General features: G+C 44.1%; 1 protein-coding gene across 1 annotated transcript in view; it reads left to right on the forward strand.

The window, feature by feature from the left end:
• Positions 1–24002, forward strand: part of Hydin (HYDIN axonemal central pair apparatus protein) — a 307836-nt gene that overhangs the window by 263166 nt on the left and 20668 nt on the right. The window contains exons 60-75 of the mRNA XM_021171126.1: positions 1188–1339; positions 1457–1646; positions 3830–3932; positions 4118–4405; positions 5967–6109; positions 9078–9296; positions 12474–12634; positions 13870–13967; positions 14985–15180; positions 16269–16481; positions 16974–17112; positions 18240–18405; positions 20340–20487; positions 21338–21545; positions 21935–22156; positions 23716–23885. Of these exons, the coding sequence (XP_021026785.1) occupies positions 1188–1339; positions 1457–1646; positions 3830–3932; positions 4118–4405; positions 5967–6109; positions 9078–9296; positions 12474–12634; positions 13870–13967; positions 14985–15180; positions 16269–16481; positions 16974–17112; positions 18240–18405; positions 20340–20487; positions 21338–21545; positions 21935–22156; positions 23716–23885 (2816 nt within the window). The remainder of the gene's footprint in view (positions 1–1187; positions 1340–1456; positions 1647–3829; positions 3933–4117; positions 4406–5966; positions 6110–9077; positions 9297–12473; positions 12635–13869; positions 13968–14984; positions 15181–16268; positions 16482–16973; positions 17113–18239; positions 18406–20339; positions 20488–21337; positions 21546–21934; positions 22157–23715; positions 23886–24002) is intronic.

Genomic DNA, 24002 nt, shown 5'->3' on the forward strand with positions numbered 1-24002 from the left:
TGTGTCTGTGTCTGTGTCTGTGTCTGTGTCTGTGTCTGTGTCTGTGTCTGTGTCTCTGTGTCCTGTACATACCTTTGTACTAAACTGGTACATACTAATGGGCAACTCATTTGTCTGTCCAAATTTGTCTGAACTCACTGTGTAACTGATCTATACAAGCACTGGAAGAGAAGGCCATGATGAGCATCAGCTACAGGCAGATCAACCTCCAGCCATTATTCTCTAACCATATTGTAGAGACTGAGCAGCTCCAGAAAGTCGGGGAACCTGGATTATGGTGGCTTGTCCTTAATTTTTTTGTTGTTGCTGTTTACTTTATTTATTTTAAGTATAAGTGTTCTGCTGCATTTCACCTACGTGTCAAAAGAGGGCATCAGATCCCTTTATAGGTAGTCACGAATCACCACGTGGATGCTGGGAATTGAACTCAGGACCCTGGAAGAGCAGTGAGTGCTCTTAACAGCTGAGTCATCATCTCTCCAGCCCAAAACCTGGCTTCTAAAGAGAAAAGTTTTACGACAGTAGACTTGGGAACAGCCAACATTTTCCTCTCCAGTTTGAGACTTGAAGGGAATCCCTAGGGAAAGGCAGTAAAATCTTACTGCCCTTTGGCTAAAGAACGAGAAGGAGTAGCTTGCGTTGTGTTCTGCCAGTACTCGTAAGAAAGAAAAGGCTCTTCCAAAGCTATGCTGGGTGGCTCTGCGGTTCCAAACCACTTACCAGAGAGTAACAGGTCGAGTGCTAAGGGAAGGTGTCTAACCGTGGTACTTGGACTTACAAGGAACAGAAGCTCCTTCGGGTTAGCTCAGACAACACAAGGATCCCAGCCGTGAGCCAGGAACCTCCGACTCAGGTCAAAACATATCAGAGCACCAGCATCTCAGCCAGCTTGCAGCTCAGCTCCACATTAATTGTCTTAACTTAGTTGGCTAGGCACAATATAAGGCGGTAGTTTAGAACATTTGGCTGACTGGCTTGGTTTGTCTATTTGAGTCAGAGTTCATGGTCTAGCCAAGTACAGCCAGATGTCGTCTAGATGTAAGTCCCCAGACCCTGGGCCACTCTGTCCAGGGGCTGTGACCCAGCATGTAATTGAGCTTGTCTAGGAGAGTTCACAGCAGGGCAGAGAGATCAGCAGTCAGCCCCAGCAGAAACGCAAAGTACCCAACCCCATCTCCCTTCCACAGTCGGCCAACCGCATCACTGACATTTTTGACGTGGAACCCAGCAAGATGTGCATCGGGAGCCGCTCACATGCCTTCGTCACAGTGCTGTTCACACCACAGACCATGCAGACCTACCAGTGCATCTTCGAGGCCACTTTGGATGGCCTGCCCAGGTACCTCCCCGTTCTCCTCCTCCTCCTGTGGCAGAACAACAGTGTACATGCTGTGTAGGAAAGTGTCCCCGCCTGGTCGGTTTCAGCCACCTTGCTTGCTCTTCCTGTCCCCTGCAGCAACATTGCCAGGAGCCGAGGTCTTGTGTTTGATATTATTGGTGAGGGGACTCTCCCTCGAGTGACTGTCATCCGGCCAACTCTATATAACCAGCACGGAAACCCCTTGCTCCTGTTTAAGAGGCTTCTGCTTGGTCATTCGGAGAAACTGCCTCTCATCCTTAAGAATAACGGTACCATCCCCGCCCAGGTAACAGCCGAGGGTGACATAGACGGTCACCTGGGGTGACAGCCGAGGGTGACATAGACGGTTACCTGCGGTGACACGCTGGTCAGACCACACTGCCTTATTTATCCCTCACAGTTTCTGAGGTTTTAGGACCACAGTCCTGGCTTCTGTCAATTTTAGGCCCATGGCGAGAAGGAACATTATGGCAGCACTACCCTGCATGGTCTTCATCATGGTATAAATGTTTCCACAGCAGTGGCGCTCAACCCTCCTGATACTGTAACCCCTTAACACAGTTTCTCATGTTGTGGTGACCCCCCAGCCATAAAATTATTTTTGCTGCCACTTCATAACTGTAATTTTTCTACTGTTGTAAATCATAATGTAAATATCTGTTTTCCCAGTCTTAGGCGACCCCCGTGAAAAGGTCATGAGACCCCGAGATGGGTCACAACCCTCAGATTAAAAACCACTGTCTTCTTGTATAGTTCAATGAGGTCCTGCTACCTACTACCTGGTTTGTTTGTTTGTTTGTTTGTTTTTAACTTTCCTTAAGAATCTTTGTAGATTCAGCTCATATGTGAGCTTAAGAATCATTTTTTAAAGTTCCATTTAAAATCTCATTGGAAGGAGCTGCAGAGATGGCTCAATGGTTAAGAGCACTGGCTGCTCTTGCAGAGGACCTGGGTTTGGTTCCCAGAACCCACATGGTGCCTCAAAACCATCTGTAACTCCAGTTCCAGGGAATCCAACATCCCTCCTGGACTCAGCAGGCATTAAGCACACATACAGTGCTCAGATATGCATGCAGGCAAACACCCACTTACATACAATAAAATACATCCAGAAAAGTTTTAATCTCATTGGAATCAAAATTAAAGACTATGAGTTGTCTAGGGGAGAATTCCTGGTTTCAGAATAACTGTCCACTGGGAGTAACGTTTGGGATTCCTCTCCATCATTTAGATTTCTATCTCAATATTCCTAAAATATTAGTAAGTTCCTTTCTATAGTTTCTCTTTTTGACATTTATTTATTATTTTGTGTGTACGTGTGCCTACACAAGAGTGTAGAGGCCCGAGGATTACCATAGCAGGCAATTCTCTCCTTCTAGCCTGTGAGCCCCTGGGAAGGAACTCAGGTTGCCAAGCTGAACAGCAAGTGTCTTAATCCACTGAACAATCTTGGTTCCCCTCCATTGAGTTTCCCCTTATGGTTATTTCTAAATACCACAATCTCTGGTGACAGTATAGTGGCTCTGTACCTTCCTTATCTTTTATTCTTTATAGTCAGCAATGCTACTTTCAAAAAATATCAGATTTCTCACACCTAAAATCGAATGTCTGGCTTTTAGCCCTGCCTGCTTCCCAGTGGACCAGAGTCGGTCTGAGTTGTGGTTTGTTTTTGTTTTTTTTGTTTTTTTTTTTTTCCTGTCATCTTGCTAGGATATTTACCATGACTCTAGGAAATGCTGGCTTCCCAGAAGTCATAGCTGTGCAATGCTTCATAGAACTGTAGGTATTCACTTTCCTTTCATTAGTCTAGATACACCTTTCCATTGCCTCTCTGTGTAACAGAAGCACTAGCAAGCCCCCTTTGACACTGTCTAACTGCATAGTCCAGAAGGTCACCTATTACCTTCCAGCTCCTAAGATACTAAGAATGGTTCCTAACCGAATGCTCATTTTTCTATCTGGGTCTAATGTCTACTACATAGATCTCTTAAGTCTCTCAAGACCATGAGCTAGAGATATGGATCAATGGTTAAACACACACACACATATGATGTACAAAGTTCTGACACCCCCCCCCACCAGAGTCCAAGTAAAAGCAGGACAGGAGGTGGCAGTCACCTGCAATCCCAGCACTCACCAGGCAGAGACTAGCTAGACAAGTCTGAATCAGTGAATTCAGGTTCAGCAAGAAACCCTGCTTATATAGAAAGAGAAGAACTATTGAGGAAGGCATACTGTCAACGTCAGGCCTCCACATGCATGCACACCTCCACATACATGTGTACCCTCCCCACACACACACATGAGAACACACACATACCAGGCAAAAATGGAGAAAATAAAAAGTGAATACTGCATATAATGACTGAACATTCTTGCCACCCAAAATACAGTGCAGTATCACAACCCAGACTCAAATTCTTGAGCAGCCTGTAAGTTCCATGTTCAACCCTACTTTCTTCTTTCCAGCTGCATGTGGACCTGCGAGACCAACTAGGAGTCTTCTCTCTGAAAGGGAGACCCACCACCTCCTACATCTACATCATAGAGGAAAATAAACCGAATGAAAAAGGTGAGTGGAGGGAGCAGGCGCCTCAGTAGGCGATGGAGAACTCAGAAGCTATTTTACCAGGGACCTCTCAGTCGCATCACCAGAAGCTAAAGGCTCGTTCCCCGCAGAGGGGCTACTCTCCTTCCAACCTCGTTCTTCCCAGAGATGCATTCTTCTAAATCATAACTTTGGTCTTCACTTTACAGTCAAGAAAGCCCACACGGCCTCCCTGGTTGTTTCTCCTGGAGACACAGCTGAATTTGATGTCTTTTTCCACTCCAATAAGATTGGGAGAATGACAGGCACCATCCACTTATCAGTGATCAACAACCAGTATGAGGAGACCATGATCCACCTGGTTGGAGAAAGCTACGAGGATGACATCACCTTGGACAACATCCATGGGCTGATCAGTTCCACCAGCCAGGAGAGCTCGGATAAGTCTGAGGTCATAGAGATCGCCGAGGAGAGCACCATGGAGGACTTGGTGACAGGTGGGAGAAGTGCAATCTTGACAGCTGTTGACTCCAGTCACTCTCTTGATCAGTAGGAGCTCTGCCACACCAGGCTCAGTCACTCTTTGTACCCTTCATTCATGTGTGTGTTCATACAGTGAACTCTTAGTGCCAAGTGCTACACTGAGCCCTAGACCTGCAGATTAATAAGAAAGCCTTCGCCATTTTTAGGGAACATACAGTTTGATGCTGATGTTCCTGCTCAGTTCTTTAGCGAACTCATGCTTCCCTGCAGTCCCCCTGGCTCTGTCTTGTAGCTAGCTTGTGTCGCCACTGAGAGTTTCATCTGAAACAGGCTTTCTAAGTGAAATGGTGGACTCATCTCACTGGAGAGGGATGGGCTTGTGCCCTCCTCCTCACAGGCTGACTGCTTGGTGAGCAGGCCAGCAGCCTACAGTATCAGCATCTCCTAGGTTCTTGTCAGAAATGAGAATTTGAGACCCACCCCAACCTGCAGGATTATAACCCACATTTTAACCAGATCCCTGCATGATAGCGTGCATATTAAAGCTTAAGGCATGGCTCTCTGCAGTCTCTCAACCACTGAACCTTCCATTTGATGGTACCCTGGGAAGGAAACATTTTACATTATAATTATTGCCAAAAAAGCATTGGTTAAGTACTGTAACCATATGACTGATTGCTTTAAAGTGAATTGTAAATTCGTCTTCAAAATTTCCCTAGGAGCTTAATTACAGTCCCAGAATGTATAATCAGGGACTGAAATCAACACTCTTTCTGTAATCAGTGTTTCACTCCTGTTTGAAGCTATACAATGGCATTACTCTTATCAGGGAAAAAATAGGAGCTTAGCAGTAATCCAAGGTTAGAGATTCCATATCTATTAGAGGGTTTTCAGGTTTAGCAAACATGAATTCAGGTATTCCAAAAAAAAAATTAAGTTCCAGATAAACAATAACTTTTAGTATATGTATGTCCTCAAAGTATTGTATGGGACATATTTATCAAATATAAATTACTCCTTGTTTGTCTATAATTCTAATTTAATTGAGAATCCTATTTTTTTTTTTGAGGCATGGTTTCTCTGTATTGCCCTGGCTGTCCTGGAACTCACTCTGTAGACCAGGCTGGCCTCGAACTCAGAAATCCGCCTGCCTCTGCCTCCCAAGTGCTGGGATTAAAGGCATGCACCACCACGCCCAGCGAGAATCCTATATTTTATCTGGCAGTCTTAACATTTCGTTGTATTATCTCATGAAACAAATGATATTAGAATCTTTATTTTCTCTTGAACAAACGCAAGAGCCAAGGTCAGCATACAGATAGAACTGATATATGGGTGGGTGGGAAGATGGATGGATGGATGGATGGATGGATGGATGGATGGATGGATGGATGGATACCCCTTAGAGGCAGATCCTTCTACCCAAGAATCCCAAGGTTTTTCCTATGTAATTATCCAAAGAAAGGGCAAAATGTGCATAAGATAGGAATGTGTATCAGGACATGCCTCCGTTAAATAGCAGACTCTCCCGAGAGGCCAGGAACCACTTACCAGCCTTCTGCTTCGGACCCCTAGCCGCCCTGATGGAACACATCCAGTTTGGGTACTGTCACATTGGAGTCAGCTACAATGTGAGCTTCACCATCACCAACCACAGCCAAGTGAACGTGATTCGCTTCGAGTGGCCCCTTTTAGCTACACTGTCCTTCTCCCCACAGGTAAGCAAACGTCACTCAATGGGTCCCAGACCCCCTTGGGCCTAAGCCAAGCCCAGTGTGATTGTCACTCCATCCTGTGGATACGTGGAACGGGATGCATGCATCTTGAACTAAGAAACCTCCCCTCAACCACGCCACACTCAGACCTAGTACTTGAGGGTGCTGCTCGGGGGCCTCTGGTCTAAGAGGAGATTAACATAGACTGCTTTGGGGAGGAAACTGAGGTATTCTCTGGAGGCCTGTGTCCCTCTGTGCATGTGTTCTTCAAAGCATGGCCTTCAGAAGTGGCACCGCAAGCCAAAAAAAAAAAAAAAATGGTGCTTCATCCCTGCAATCCTAACACATGGGAAGCTCATGCTCCCACAAGTTCAAGGCCAGCCTGAGCTATAGAGTGAGTCCCAGGCCAACACCAGCTCAAGCCCAAATCTAACCCTGGGGAGTAGCTACAGAAAACTAAATCTGCCAGACCCAGTTCCAAAGCCTTGTTAAATTCCTTTAATCTTTGTTATCAACATTTGACCTATGAGGATGCAGGAAGCATAGAATGGATGTGAACGGATAATTGACGTTGTCAAAGAAGACAGAGCCAGGCTTCCAGCAGTTGGCTTACATTTGTGCACACCCATATGCACATAGAAACACATGCATTTATCTTGAGCAATCTAAAGGCTGTCATACGCCTTCACTGTCCAGGGGAAGGAGAGAAGATGTCGCTGTCTTCTCTGCCAGAGGACTATCATGTGAACAGTGACTATGCTGGTGGTGTGTGTACATACATCTTTAACTACAATGAATTACAAATCATTTTATTCTACAAACCAAATGGGATCTCCTTTACATCTTGTATATTTGAGCAATTTAAACCTTTTCCATCCCAGGCTTCCTCCGTACACTTAAGCATTGTTAAGAAACCTCAAAAAACTTTGGTCCGTATGAATCACAATTATTGATGATTAACCTATTAGAAATTAAAAGTAGGAATGTGTTTAGATTTATACTTTTTTGTATTTGTATGGATATGATGGTTTGCCTACATGCATGTCTGTGCACCACATGTATGCCCAGTACCCGACAGAGACCAGAAGAGGATACCAGATCCCCTGGATCTGGTTGTGAGCTGCCATGTGCCTGCTTGGAACAAACCTTCATCCTCTGGAAGAGCAACCAGTGCTCTTAACTACTGAGCCATCTCTCCAGGACCTCAAATTTGGAATATTTTAAAGCATTCTTTTTAAATGATTTTTTAAGTTATTTTTATGTATGCGAGTACTCTATCTGCATGTATAGCTGCACCCCAGAAGAGGGCATCAGATCCCATTACAGATGGTTGTGGGGCCCCATGTGATAGCTGGGAATTGAACTCAGGACCTCTGGAAGAGCAGACAGTGGTCTTAGCCATATCTTTAAACATATTTGTTTTAAAGTACAATAAGCCAACTATCTTTTAATTAAAATACCATAGTTTGCCAGGAAGTGGTGGTGCATGCCTTTAATCCCAGCACTTGGGAGGCAGAGGCAGGCAGATTTCTGAGTTCAAGGCCAGCCTGGTCTACAGACTGAGTTCCAGGACAGCCAGGGCTACACAGAGAAGCCCTGTCTCAAACAATAAAATAAAATAAGATAAAAGACCATATTTTATTTTTAAAAACTGTATTTTCAAAAATGTATGTGGTCAGTGTAGAATCATTTCATCTTTCTTGTTAAGATAGAGTCTCCTGCAAGAGCACAGTGGTTCAAGCCTTTAATCTCAGGGGGCAGAGGCAGGAAGCAGACACTGGCAAATCTTTGTGGGTTCAGGGCCAGCCTGGTCTACAGAGCAAGTTCCAGACAACCAGGGCTGTTACAAAGAGAAACCCTGACTTAGGGAAAAAAATAGGGTCTCCTTTGTATCCCAGGCTAGCCTTGATCTTCTTACCCTCCTGTCCCTGTATATCCCAGGCTAGCCTTGAGCTTCTTACCCTCCTGTCCCTGTATATCCCAGGCTAGCCTTGAGCTTCTTACCCTCCTGTCCCTGTGTATCCCAGGCTAGCCTTGAGCTTCTTACCCTCCTGTCCCAGGCTTGTGTTATGGGTGTGCACCACCACATCCAGCCATTTTATGTCTTTATACATCTTTACCATATAACTGAATAAGGTCATGTGGCTTCTGCTATCTGCTCACTCTATTCAGTCTAACTATGCACCATCATCTTTAACTTCTAGGAAGTTGCACTGTCACTCGTAAGAAAAGGAATGTATAAGAATCAAGTGGCATCTCAGGATGTTATTGAAAGTTTTGTCCTCCAGGTTCCCTGGAAAGGTCTTGGAGATGGCAAGGGTCATTGGATCACTTTCTAGAAACTACTGTACTGTGTTGAGAGACCTATATGTTTGAATAATAATGTGTATCAGGTGGTTGTAGGTAGCATTTGGAGCCATACTGCTTGAACTTTAACCCAGATCACTAGTGTTAAAGACTTTAAGCAATTTACAGGTTGTTGGTTTTTTGTTTTTGTTTTTGTTTTTGTTTTTATCTGTAAAGTGGGGAGCGATCACTCTGTACTTCTCAGAGGATATTGTAGGGATTAGGAAAATTGCTAAAGAGTTGAGACTTATTGAGACAAGTGACAGAGTGGTAGCTATTACTATTGCTCTGTGTGTGTGTGTGTGTGTGTGTGTGTGTGTGTGTGTGTGTGTGTGTGTGTATTTTGAGAGAAGGTCTCACTCTGTAACCTAGACGTGCCTGAAAACCTATTATGTAGCCTTGGCTGGCCTCAAACTCATGGTAAACCTCGCTCACCCTTCCAAGTGCTGGTGCTCCTCCATGAAACACTGTGCCTAGCCTTAAGGAAACATTCTAAAGGGTCTCTTACATGGATTTAAGTCAATCTACCTATACAGGCCTGGATGATATATTTTGAGTCACTACCAGGCATCAAAGGTCCTTAGGATTGAATTCCCCAAAAGACAAATACTCCATTTTTCCCTAGATTGGGCATCTGCACCCTGGCTGTTCCAAGGACGTGGTGGTGACCTTGAAATCAGAATCACCCATCACCCTGAAGAAGATGTGTGTCAAGTGCAAGCTTTCCAAGATCATGTTTCAGCTCCCTGTAGACCAGGTCCCTGACTGGGATGACCGCATGCGCACAGTCAAGTGGGTGGATGCTCCCCGAAATACACCTCTGACCTTGACTACAAAACGAAAGGTGAGTATTCAAGGGACAGGAAACACAGACTTCATCCAGCCCGCCTTGCTCGGTATCCACTGCTCTCAATTTTAGTGTCTCGCTGTGGAAAACAGAAAAGGTTTGCATCTGACTTTGGTTTCAAAAATGGCAAAGTATTTCCATGCCCACCACCCTTACAAACGACACACACCACCTTAGTTGACAAGGGTTAGCTTCAGTCTTTGTAAAGGGTTCAGCAAGTTCTTCCATCTTCTTCCTCTTTTTCCTCCTCTTCCTCCTCCTCGTCTTTAAATATGGCATCATTAGTCATTTAGTTGTTTCCTGCTTCCACCAGGTGTCTGGAACTAGAGTAGTCAGAACTCCCAGTGCATAGTGGTATCTCATCTTTGGCACATATGTGCCCCTTGCATCTTTTTTTAAAATTCTATAATAAATTAACCCATGCCCAATGAGGGAACTAGGCCCCCAAATGCTGTGTAGTTCTGGCCATTCCATCTCTTTGTCTCTCTCCTAGAGGTAATCATGATCCCAAGTTACTCCCTTGATCAACTGTTGTTAATCTGAGCATTCTAAAAGGATTGAGGCAGAGCTGTAGTTTTCAACTGTTTTTTTTTTTAAGGTTATGGTATGTGTTCATAGTTGTGTGGGCTATAATGGTATATACATTTCACTGTTGTTTACAGTCCAGACTTTTTCTCTCTTCCTCTGAAAGTTATTTCAAGGTGTTCTCTTATGGACAGCATTTCTGTATATGTTGGCATCCATGTTTACATTTCTACAAGTGGGGTCACTAAATCCTGTGAACATCCAGCCCTTCCAAGCTGATGTTCACTAAATCCTGTGAACATCCAGCCCTTCCAAGCTGATGTCCAGGTGTTTTCCAAACTTGCTAGACTGATTTCTACTTTTACAATGAAGGAGTCTTGTGAGCCACATCCTTTCCAACATTTGATTTGACTTTGTCAGACATTTGGGAGGCTGGTTGGTTGGTTGGTTGGTTGGTTTGTGGGATACTAAAGAGAAACCCACAGCCTTAGGCATGGCAGTCTTGCTTTTATCATTTGAACAACTAGGGTATTATCTCATGATGAACCTTGATTGTACTTCTCTAGTCACTGACGAGATTGGATGTGACTTCATACTATCATTGGCCACACAGGTTCCCTCTTACATGGATGCCTTTTTTGTGCCTTCTGCTCATTTTTCCGTTATGACGCTCATCCTTTGTTTAAGGTTTCTTATCTTTAAGAAATTCCATTTGTATTATGTGTCCACACATTCTCAAAAAATCTAGAGCTTAACTTTTTACTCAGTTTTTGTTGTTGTTGTTGTTGTCGTTTTAAGATCTATCTTTATTTTAACTCTTAATATGCATGAGGGAATCGGGGTATGTACATATGGGTGCAGATGTCCTCAGTGGTCTGAAGAGGGCATGTTACAGGTGGTTGTGAGCGACCCTACATGGGTGCTAACAACCAAACTCAGGTCAACATGTGCTCTTAAGGACTGAGATATCTCTCCATCCCCTCTATGTTTTGATAAACAAAAGGCTATTTTTAATTTCTAAAAGATGTTTCATTTATTTTTTAATTTATGTATATGGGTGTTTTGCCAGCATATATGTATGTGTGCCGCATACCTACGCTGCCCACAGAAGCCAGAGGGGCCATCAGATCAACTGAAGATGAAGTGGTTACAAGTGGCTAGCTGCCATGTGGGTGTTGGGAAGTGAACCTGGGTCCTCTGGGACAGTGGCCAGTGCTCTTAACCAATGAGCCATCTCTCTACCCCTCCCCAAATATTCTTAATTTTAATATAGTCAAAGTTATCAGTTTCTTTTTTGTTACATTTATTATTTTTGTATCTTATTTTTGAAACCATTCCCTCCCCAAAATATATTCACCTCAGTAGATATTTTTTAAGTATGAGCCTGGCCTTTGATACCTAAGCCTTTGATACATCTGGAAATTCCGTCTGACGTGAAACTAGGCTCTAATTTCATATTTTTTTTATTGAGACAACTCCCTTGCCAAATTTGGAGCCCTTCTGTTCCCTAGTGGTCTGATAGGACTCTGTGTCATATCTCAGTTTTATCTGTCCTTAGGTCATTTCTGATCTCTTCCATTCTGGTGTCAGCTTGTCCATCCCTGAGCCTGTTTTCTTAATTTCTATAGCTTCATAATCAATCTGATGTCTGAGGGAAGTTCCTCGTCTGCATTGTTCTGTTCTAAATCTTTTGGCCATTCTTGATCCTTCTCCTTCTTCTGCTGTATAATTTCTGAATCCATTTGCCAATTATTACCAAAACCTGTAATGGAACTGATTACAGTATTTGGGAAACAGTTGACAATTATAATATTAACTCATGCTTCCTATTAAAAAAAAAGGTATTTCTATTTTTTAGGCCTTCTCTAAGATTTGCAACTGTTTCTTTAGGAGTAATAAAGCTATTCCATTGCTTTCCAGTTTTTTATCCAGTTTCTTTTACTTTAAGATGTTTTGCTGTTCAGTTATTTTGATGGGTCTTTAAAATTTGTTCTTGAATGAATTTTATTAAATTGCTTTTCTTCTCCCTCCAAATTTCCATGTCGATCTAAAAAGATGGAGTTGGCGGTGATTCACACCTTTAACGAATGATTCTTGTTGTTTGCACTTTTCCTAATCCATCTTAGCAAAAAGTTTTAAAATCCTTCCACAACTAAATAATTCTTTTGATCCTCTCCATTTGCAACTTGTTTTCTATTTAATCAATACCTGATCTTTTCTCTATGGTTATCTTTTCTCTATCTTTTTGGGTTTGTTTTTGTTTTTGTTTCTGAGACAAAGTCTCTCTGCACAGCCCTGGCTATCCTGGAACTCACTATATAGATCAAGCTAGCCTCAAACCTGCCTCTGCCTTCCATTTGTTGGAATTAAAGGCATGACCATGCCTAGTTCTTCTATCTTCTTTAGAGTCCGTCTGATCCAAAACGCATGCCCACATGGTCCTGATCCTCTCGTCCTCTCGGTTAACTACCTGCTACCCAGTTTTTCTCTTTCATTCAGAGCTATCAGAGATTTGACAGTCATGTCTTCCAGAACTGTATGTCTGGGTTCATGTGCCTTTCTTTCCGTGGTAAATCAGTGTGCTGTTCCCCAGTGTTCCTGTGCATGGCTGGCTTTGCAGTGCTAAGGACGTGGTTGTCTTTGTTCCAGGTCATAGAGACGGACCCTGAGCCAGCCCACTCGGTGGTAGAAGAAAATTACCGAGAATTGCGGATCCAGTTCAGTGCCAATGTGGATTTTGCTTCATATCAGTGTGAAACAACTGAAGTGTTCTTTAAGGAAACACTGGTTTACCAGACCCGAGTGTTTGAGTGAGTGACTGGGAGCTTTTACCCAACTAAGGAAACTGTCTTTAAGGACCAAACAACTGCATGTTTAAATTTTTTACATATATATTGCATCTTTTTTTTTTTTAATTGCATCAAATAAATGGGTTCCAATGGCATTGCTTAAAAACTGCTTTTTAAAAAGGTTCTCATTCAGGCATGGTAGTTCGTTCTGTAGGAGGCTGAAACCAGATAATCTTGAGCGCCAATCCATAATAGCCTATATAACAGCAAGACTCAAGTCTCCAAACATTTTTTGAGACAGGGTATCAGTAAGTGGCCCTCCTTGCCCTGGAACTCACCCTGTAGACCAGGCTGGCTTCGGACTCACAGAGACCAGCCTACCATTGCCTCTCAAGTGCTAAGATTAAAGGTATGCACCATTATACCTAGCTGTATTTTTTAATCCTTTTATTTTATATTTGCTTTTGGATAACATGTAATAATGATGCATATTTACAGCATAGATGCATCTACCTGTAAATGGTTGGAGCAGAATAGTTAGCATTCCCATCCCTGAACATTTATCTAGAGTTAGAATCTCCAGATTCCTCTTTTCTAGTTCTTCATAAACTATCTCATAGGCTTCTATAAACTGCAGAACACACTTACTGTTCTCCCTGTGCTGCGTTTTATTACTGTTACCCAACATCTCTCTACCCATGCCTCCCCCAACCTGTCCCAGCTTCCAGTAATCGTCATGCTAAGTTCTTCCACTATGAGAGTAAATGTATTGACTTCCACACGTGAGAGAGAACACACATGTGTCTTTCCATATCTGGCTTGTTTCGTTCAGGGTGATGTCTTTCAGTCCTACCCATTTTGATGGAAAAGACAGAATTATAGAGAACAGTAAGGAGGTTTCTCAAAAGGAAACTAAAAGTAGACCTACTGTGTGACCCAGCTAGCTCACCTCCTGGTGTATATCCAAAGGGGAGTCCAATCAATATGTCAAGGAATGTTTGCACTCCCATGTGGACTCTTCATAGCCACCAAGATGCCAAGGCAAAGCGTCAGCCTAGCTGTCCACTGTCGAAGAATGAATAAAGAAAATATGAATATTTATGTGTGTGCACAACAGGATATAACTCAGACATAAAAAAAAAAAAAGTACCTAAGAAACAAAGTGACTTGTCTTTGACAAACAGTACAGCCAATACTCGGGTAGGGCAGAAAGTATGGACAACCCATTCTGAAATCTGCTCCTGATCTACCCACAGGTTTGACCTCGTTAACACAGGACAGGTGCTGTTAGAATTCTGCTGGATCTCAGAAGAAGCCTCCAAGGCCGTCAGTTTTGCCATGCCCGAGCATCAAGGTAAACTCAGTGCCACGTGAACCCCAGGGTCTGACCTGAGTCACCGTTCTCAGACAAGCGTTAGAGGCCAGCATTACTCCTGCAGTCTCTGAGTAGCTAAGGACAGCAGAGCATGGGCCTCATGGGTTTACAAAGCCACATGGACCTGAGCGATAAGTAGCTTGCCCTCTTCCTCTCCAGAGTGATGGCTCGTGTCATCTATCACTAGGAATCTTGTCTTCTAGTTCTGAACCTTCGGGAAGATTGCAGGTCACAAAACAAACAAACACCCTATGATGGGGCTGGAAAGATACCCCAGCAGTTAAGAGCACTTGTGCCTCTTATTAGGAGACTCAGGTTCAGTCCCCGGCATCCACATGGAAACTTAAAACTGTCTATTGTTCCAGTCCCACAGGGTCTTGACACCCTCTTCTGATCTCTGCAGCATCAGAAATGCATGTAGTATACAAACATACGTGCAGACAAAGCACTCATACAGGTGCAAATAAAATAAGTCTTTTTAAAAGAAAAACATGGGCCATTTTTCCCAGAAGAAATAGAAAGCTCTGCCAAAGTGTGTAGTGATATACACTAGCAGGAAGCACTAGCAAAGGGCCCAGCACCTAGAGGGTGTATAAAGCAGTCATTGTTATTTCAGTTGTGGAGACTCCCAGATTTTCCAGACGGGCCCTTATCCATGGACTCTCACTTTGTAAATCCCTATGTTATATCAATGATTGACCACAAATTCTATTCATAGCCCATTACCCTGTTGCAGAATATCTGCAAACCCTTTCTTGACCTACTCACCCTGAGCCAAAAGGAAATCAATCTGAAAGCACCATAGAATTAATAGAAGTGTTTTCACAGTCACCTGTGAAGTATGAATTGATTCCTTTTTACTTGTGCCCAGCATGGAATATACCTGCTGTAAGGCATGAGTCCACAGATATCACAGAAGGTCCCTCGGGACCTGGGAGCGGCTTGCCCATCCCATTACCACCATTGGAATATCATCTCTTCTCTATCCTCCCTCAGGTTCAAGTCAAAAAGAGCTAAGTCAGGGCTCAGGAAGCTCCCTGGATAGCGCCCTGGACCACTGGACCGAAGCCTCTCCATCACCCTTCTCGGTGGAACCCCCCTCAGGCGTTGTGCCCGTAGGAAAGACTCAGAAGCTCAAAGTGAAGTTCTCACCAATGGACATCGGAGAGTTCGAGAGCTCCCTATACTGCCAGTAAGGAGATGTGTTCTCCAAGCTTCCCCCTCCCTTACCCTCCTCTTCCGCCATACCCTAGATGCCTCACAGAGCCCAGAAGTCTAAAAGGGCCTACCTTCGGAGAACAAAGAGGATGTAGTCTAAGCCGCGCCCACCAACTTCTCCCGCCCTTCCACCTGCCCACTTCCCCCTTCCTGGCCACATGCAGGACTCCACTAAATAAGAGAGTAATTTGTAGCCCAGCAGCTTCTACCCCTTTGGAAAGCTTCCTTCTGTCTTCTCTGAGCCTCCATTGCCTCATATATAAAATGCAAGCAGTAATCCTTATCATGTAGAATTATTTGGCCTGCTAAATGACCTAGTTTAAGCAAAGACCCTGCAGCAATACCTGGCCCACAATAAACTCAATAAACAAAGACAGGAAGGAATATTGGGTTGGCGGACCTGGTCTGGTCTGGTGTCCAGTGAGAGAGAGAAAAAAAAAGTAAACAAATACATGTATCAGAGACCGTCCCAGGTATGGTACCTTCTTCCAGGAAATTTTCCAGAAAGAATACCTGCCTTGTAGAAGCTTCTGTAAGCCTTGCCCTAGGATGGCAGAGGCCTGCCAGAGTTCCCCTGAACCCCTGATCTTATACCAGAGAGACCTCTGCCACACTAGGGCCACCTCAGCTCAACCCCGAGGCTGAATCTGTTCACATGCATCACCTTCTACACTGGTCTTAGGATAACTTTGTTAGGGTTTCCAGGTCCTTTTCTATAATCTATTGGATGCCTAGGAGTGAACCCAAAGGGTTCACTTTGTTTACATAACCACTGATAGGATGAAAAAACTTACAGCCACATGTAAGTACACAGAGGGTACTTACATCCAGGTTCCTCAGAGTCAGCCCACTTGTCCATTTAACAGTAAATTCATTAGTGCCTATTATGCTACTATATACAATGTGCCAGTCAAGGCAAAATGTGGTGTGACTGACCAAGACAAACCCACCCTCTGCTCACATGGAACTTACATTTTGGTAAACAGAATATTTATTTCCAACCAGCTAAGAAAGGGACAACGGAGTAGAAAATCAAAATTAAAAATAAACTTCTCATTTCAGAATTCCCAACCTCCCACTTGGAGAACAAGGCCCTATTTTGATAACAAAAGGGCGAAGCGTCCTGCCATTCTGTCACTTTGACCTGAAGGAGTCGGACTACATCAGTGGTCATCGGCGCAACCCAGAGCTCCGAGGACCAGGCGCTGGGCCTCTCGAACCTAATACCCGTGTGATTGAGTTCACCAGTGTGGGCATCGGTGGGAAGAATCTCCGGTGAGTCTGAGTTGTATCATTTGAATTCGAGCCAATCAGTCCTTCCAAAGAATTCAGATGCAGAATCCAGAAAAACCCACCCGTGCTGATGCCTAGAAGCAAACTGGGCATCCCGAGGGGTGCCGTAGAGGTTTAACATCAGAGAACTAACTAATACACGAGCCATTGCATCGCTTTTGACAGTAGGGAAATTCTAGCATGTATATAAATGGGAATTCCCTCACCTCCACCTTGGCACAGTGCTGCTAGCATTCCTTGACCCATATGGTCTTGGGAGAGTTAATCACTCCAAACTCCAGAGCTGCACCATTCATTACCCCTTAGACGCCTGGGGAGATGGCATTTTTATTTCTACAGCAATGAAGTTCTCTGGTCATTTCTAGTTCCCCATGGGGAGACTGTGACAGTTCTGGGGTTTACATATATTTTCTTGAATTTTTTTTTTCAATATCTCCCCTAACTTTCTTCTGTCCATCTTTCCTCCCCGGCCAGGACCTTCACAATTCTGAACCCGACCAACAGCACCTATTCTTTCTGCTGGACCTCTGAAGAGACGGAAAGTCTCCAGCACCCTCCGGCCTTTGTGTGTCTTACAGAAAAGGGTATTATCCACCCTGAGAAGAAAGCTGAGGTGTGTGTGGATGGGGAGCCCCACAACTCTAGCCATCTCTGCATAGCAAGAGTGTGAAGGGAGAAAAGTATTGACGAGGATCCATGGTCAACATGTATTTATTGACTGTATTTATTATTGTTCATCAACATGTACAATCCCAGTGAGCAAGATAGACCTGGGCCCTCTTGGCTGGCTCTGGAGAAAGCTCTAGTATTTGTGGGGATTTCATAAGAATATTCAAAGAGCCAAAGAGGACCAGACATAAGTATCTGGGGCTTCCTGGGCTCATAGTATAAGGACATAAAGAACTATCTGTATCTAAAAGATTGACAACAGCAAATGGATATGATTTTACTTTCCCAGAGAAATAGGCAAAATGTATGAATGAAATCCTGTCTATGGCTTAGTCCTAAATGTCTCCACAATAACATAGAGGAGGCAGTCAGATCTATATGTGAACTTGCCTTGCCAGTCAAAGCATATGTGTGGGCTCCATGGCCAGTAAGCTCTACAGAGAATCTTATATGTAGCAATAAATCCACGAATTGAAAGTTATGAATTTAGATACCGTCGGGAAGCTGGTGAGATGGCTAAGCAGGTAGGGGGTGGTTACTGCCAAGCCTGAGACACACATGACGTAAGGTGAGAGCCGACTTTCACAAGCTGTCCCCTGATCTCCACATGTGTGTGCACACATGCACACACACACACTCAGAGAGAGAGAGAGAGAGAGAGAGAGAGAGAGAGAGAGAGAGAGAGAGGAGAGGGAGAGAGAGAGAGAAAGAAGAGAGAGAGAGAGAGATCGGGTTACTCTGATAATAATATTGAAGTGGGCTGCATGCCGGACTGCTGAGAGATATGTGCATTGTGTCGCTTTGCTAGTTCAGTTCACTGTGCTGCAGCTGTGCCATCCAAAGAATGGCTCAGAATGCAGCTGTATAATCAGCAGAAGCTGTGAATGGGGTACATGGCCCCACTCCCCAGAAGGCAGGGCAAACATTGACAATGTGGATTGAGCCACACCCATTTTAGATGGTAATGGAAACCTGGGAAAATGTCACCTCTTATGGCCCTCATACAAGTAGGTCTCCAAAAGGACAAGGAAGAAATGCCTCTCACTGTCCTTTTCTGACTTGTCATCATAGATTATATTCCAGTTCCTGCCGGCTCACCTGGACATCACGGAAGAGTTCTGGACTTTCTCTATCCCAGAACATAACATCTCAGTCCCCTTCCTGCTGGTGGGCAAGACCACAGACCCCCTTATCTCTCTTGACAAGTCTCACCTCAATTTCAGCTCTCTCCTCATTGGTAAGGTGGCTGGCCCTGTCACTCTCTCACTGTGAATTGGCATGACCCTGGGTCACCAAGGACTCCAGGAGCAGTCAGGAGTGGGGTACTCTTCTTGGAACCTTCCAGAAGTATGTCAGAAAGCCCCTGTCACTTAGCAGAGAGCCATGCGATAATTCCCTCTCGATCTCATTTCCATCGGCTGTCTTTGGCAGCCACACCCTAACACCTTAAAATACTTGGGAGCTTTGTTATAGATTCCAATCATAGGAAGGAGACTAACAAAAACTAAATAAAATAAATAGTAAGTCAGAGGTTGATAACGTGTTATAGGAAAGAATGTCATAGGATAAGAAAAATAGAAATGTGGCACACACCAAGGAGGTAACATTCAGCAGAGACCTGTGCTGTAAAGGAAGTGACCATCAGGTAATGCATAGCTCTGTGCATCTTTCATATGGATATGAGTGGGACTGTAAAATCCAGCTAAGACCAAAGAGTTTTTAAGTGATTCATTAGATGTTTATTTAGATAATAATATTCTTGACAGTAAATCAAACTATATGAAGGATTTAATCTAAGACTTCAATGGTGCAGATTTCAGTATAATCACTGAATCAATAAAGAACCATATGACCATGTTAATGTGCCAAATATAGTCATTGCTTAAATTCTTCAAAAGTTCATCCCTATTCCAACCCTCAAAAACCCTCCCACAATAAAACAAGAGTTGAAGAGAAAACATAAAGAATATTAACCTAAAGCAGCAGGCAATCAAATAGTGTCCTATAATAAGCCCATAAATAAATAAATATATATGTATATATATAATAGATGAGCATGAATCTTAGTGGAGAGAAAGTAATAATCTAACTTGCTGTAGCTGATCACTTTGTACACATAAATCCCCAAGAGATGAGAGAGAAAAACTACTAGAGTCGAGATAACTTAGTAAAGTGAACAAGATAAGTGTCCCTTTTTCTGTAAACACCTAGAAGCAAAAACAAAAATAAAAACTCTACTGCTAACCAAATGTACACTATCCAAAGTTAAATCCAGTTCCTAAGACCTATATGTCAAGAGTTAAGTGACATTAAAATGCTTCGAAATAGGGGCTAAACATTTGGTTAGTTCTCCCAAAATTAAATATAAATTTAATCAAATTTCATTTAGAATTACAGCTAGGGTTATACAGGATACACAGCTAAAATTTAATTTTAGATAGATTCAATGTTAATACACACACACAAATACAAACACAAACACACACACACACTCTATGTCCCAAGAAATAGTTGGGTCACATTTATGCTAATAAAAGTTATTTGCTAAACCTGATAGGTTCAAATCCCATAGGGCTGAGGAAGGGAGAGAATTGGATAAGACAAATCTAAGTTTTGTGGGGAAGTAAATGTTTTAACATTAGCCAATGAGAAAAGCAAAATACTGAGTCAGGACCCTCCACAGGAGAGCCCAGGGCCATGCAAGGTCAAGTTCAAAAGAACTCCACATAGAAACTCTATAGAGATGTGAGCCATCAAAGGGGTTAGGGGCTGGGGTGGGGGGGTTCCCCATTAGAGACCCAGGAAGACCTTACAACTCCTGACTGATGGGAAAAGAAAGGTGTCAACAGAATCCCAGCCGAGCTGTGGCCAGGTCAGAGAACCCACCTTCCAGAAGGAGCAGTCAATTAGGGAAGAAACATTCTGGGCAGATGATGTGGAATCCCCTACAGGAGGAAGGTCGCTGGGAAGGCAAAAAGAAGGAAGGCAGGCAGGCAGTGGTCAGTGGCTGAGGAATTCAGGGGTTGCCTGAAATTGTTCTGTGAAAGTTGGGGGGAGGTGATGCTGAGATTGTTCTGTGAAGCCTTCCTCTTCTGCATGGGGCACCGTCTGCTACAACACCTCACTGAGCACGAGAGAGGCCCTTGCTGAGGGATGGCGTTTCCTCCCCAGGCAGAGAAGCCCGAGAGACAGTAAAGATCATCAACAAGGAGGAGCAAGGGTTCAATTTCGCCTTCCAGGACAACTCCCGCTATTCTGAAGGATTCAACAACAGCCTCATTGTATGCCCCATGGAAGGCTGGATCCCGCCACTGTCCAGGTGAGTAAAACTGAACTGAAATCCTCCAGATGCATGGCAGGGTCCCAGGCCTGCCAGACAGTAGAGTCAATTGGAGAGGCCATCAAGATGACTCAGTGGTAAAGGCACTTGCCACCAAGGCTGATAACCTGTGTTCAATTTCCAGCACCCACCAAGTAGGAGGAGAGAACTGACTCCCAAAACTTGTCCTCTGATCTCCACACACATCCTATTGGTACACACACACACACACACACACACTCACACACACCCCACAGAGAGAGAGTTTTTTAAAATCTTAAAGAAATAAAAATTAAAGCCTCTCCCAACTCTAGGATTTAAATATAAACAGTTTCATCTCTATCCACCTGGCTTCCTGGTGTTCATTTTCTTGAATTGTGTGGCATTGAGAATTCCAATTTTTTTTTAATGTTTGCATGGCTGTTCTGTGTGTATTATGTCTGTGCACCATATATATGTATAGTGCCTGATGAGGCCAAAAACCGGTATCAGATTCCCTAGGACTAGAGTTACAGGCAGTTGTGAGCCACCATGCATGTGGGTGCTAGGAACTGAACCTTGGCCCTCTGGAAGAGCAACCAGTCCTCTTAACTGCTGAGCCATCTCTCCAGCCCTAATCTAAATCGTTATCTCAATATTTCTTTTCTATGTCCATAGCCTTTTCCTTGTCTTGTGTCTATAAACCCACAAAGCAGTATCTAGCTTTGCCTGGAAAATCCTTAAAACTCACCTAATTTGGAGTGCTGGTTTGGGTGTCTTTTGCTCACAGTGTATCTAAAAATCCAGCGGACTCTTGTCTTGTTAGGTTGTCACAGTCTGGCTTACTCAGCTGTTGTGTTTCCCCGAACAGGTTCCCAGTTGATATTTTCTTCACACCAAAGCAAGAAGGAGATGTGAACTTCAATTTGATCTGCAATATAAAAAAGAAAGCTCACCCTCTGACACTCAACGTCAAGGCCGAGGGCTACACTATGAATGCTGAGGTCAAGTGCAGAGACAGAATGGGCACCACCATCCTCCTGACATCCACCCAGGTCAACACCATTAACTTCTATGAGGTAATGGATGACAAGACCTATTGCTCTTCCCTTATCTAGGGAATGTGATAGATACAATGAGTGTGAGCTGAGTTGTCCTGTCTCAAATACTAGAGACACCAGATAAATCCATCCCCAGGGTTATGTAGTTATGATGAGAATGGGAGAGACATGAACACTAGAGATTTTTATGCCAAGAAAGATCTAAGAATTAAATTACCAACTTATACTTGAAATATGAGAGGACCCTAATACTTGGTGGGGTTTTGGGGAATATCCAGTCCCATTCAGCTGACACCCAGCTTATTAATGTCACTCTCTACCCTTACTTCCCAATGAACATCTCTCCCTAAACAAGGGATTTGTGGCTTTTTTTTTTCATCCACCATGCTGTTCTCTCCGTCTTTCAGGTGGAGTTGAATGAATGTGTTCAGTGTGAATTCAGTTTCATCAACACGGGCAAGTTCAACTTCAGCTACCAGGCAGAGCTCTCTGGACCAAAACTCCTGTTGCAATACTTGGACTTTACACCCACCGACAGTAGCGTAGACGTGGGTCAGTCTGAACCAGCCAGCCTTTCATTCCAACCGTATCAGAAGTGTGTCTTGAAGGGCCTGGAACTCAAAATCAAGGTGAGACCATTCAATGTTTTCAAACGCCAGAAGAACCCATGGCAATGTTGCCCCAGCTGGATAGTTCCAGCAGCCCCAACAGGGTGGTTGCCTTGGAAATGGCCCTCAGGCTTTCTGGAACAGAGGCTGCACCATAAGATAAGCAGTGGACCATCTGAAAGACCCCTAGAGGAGCCCCTCACTCAGGCCTCGGGATAATAGCAGAGCCCCAAGAACTCACGAGAGACCAAGCTTGATGCAAACCACACGAGGCTTTATTCGGGGAAAGCCAGAGCTCTGGGGACAACTCGTATCCCACACAGGGGTAGAGGAGTCGACCTCGAGGGGAAAGGGGTCCCAGTTTTTATAGGGGGAAAAGTAGAAGGGGGAGTAGGGGATTTCCAGATCTAAACAATGTCTATTCTCAAGAAATAGGTATGGGAGGGGTACAAGGAAAGAGTCTGGTGCAGGTGTAGCAACTCCAGATTAGCCTGGCTGTGGTTGCTGGGGAGATTTTCCGACTCTTTCCCAGCAACCAATATCACAAACACCTGGCAATGGGCTTCATCAGTGGGCATACACATGGGTTCAAGGAACGGTCCAAAACATTGGCAGACACACAGGTTCAAGGAGTGGCCAGAGCATTGTGCACCTCTATTTTTCTAAATCAGTGAAGCTAGTTCTGCTAACTATGAAATCTATTTTGCCAATTTCAGGGCTTCTGTGACCTTTTACATTCTGTCAGGATCTTTCACATCTGCACACTGTGACAGTACCTAGACACTACAACAAGTGAGAGAGTTGGATGGGGCAGGGAATGTATACATACAACCCTTTCCAAGATAAGGTATCAGATGAAGAATCAAACACCCCACCTCACCACCACCCCCCAACCCCCAACCCATACACATTAAATAAATAAGTAATGACTTTGCCCATTTAGTCAAGATAGGATGCCACGGCCACGGAAGGGCCCCAGTCGGCCTCTCTCAATCCGTGGGGAATCAGGGGTTCCGGCAGGTGGACATGGAGTCAGTGAGAATTGACAGACAGAATAGGAGACACCACCACCACCCTTTTCTCTTTTTTGGTTTTTTTCTCTTCATTTGGTTTTTTTAAGAGGGTTTTTGTTGCATAGCCTTGGCTCTCCTGGAACTAGCTCTGTAGACTAGACAGAACTTGAACTCAGAGAGATCTGCCCACCTCTAAGAGCTGGGATTAAAGGGGGGCACCATCGCCACCCAGCTTCCCTTTCATCCCTTATTAACAACCAATGGCAGAACTATATCCAGTGGCGGCCCCAAAACATAATGGAAGATGATCAAGCCTTGCACCCAGGCTCCTTGGCAACCCCAGTCCCACCCTGTATGATCACTAGCCATTTCTGCCAACTGCTCTGCCTTCATGAACCACTGCGGTAGGAACAAAACAAGAGCCAGCGTGGATTCTGCTTAGAGTAGCTAATTGGAAGCAAATTAATTCAAACCTACTGAAACCGTCCTTTCTTTCTTGCCCTGGGGATGCAATTACTCTGTCTTCCTGCCTCTAACTACAGTCCCCTGGCCCATCTCTCCTTGCAGATCAGCCATGGCCCAACATTCGTTTGCAACATCTTAGGCTGTGCTGTGAGCCCAGCTGTCCATTTCTCCTTCACCAGCCACAACTTTGGGACTTGCTTCATCTACCAAGCTGGGATGCCCCCATATAAACAAACCCTCGTTGTCACCAACAAAGAAGAAACATCTATGAGGTAAGTAGTCTTCACAGAGACACAAGATGATTCTACAACCACGTGAGAATTCTACAGGTTGAAGTCCTGTCTTCCGGTCTTCTGGTCTCATCTCTGTTGCCGTTATGAAGCACTCTA

This window comes from Mus caroli, chromosome 8 (genome assembly GCF_900094665.2).
Source record: "Mus caroli chromosome 8, CAROLI_EIJ_v1.1, whole genome shotgun sequence".
NCBI classification, from domain to species: Eukaryota; Metazoa; Chordata; class Mammalia; order Rodentia; family Muridae; genus Mus; species Mus caroli.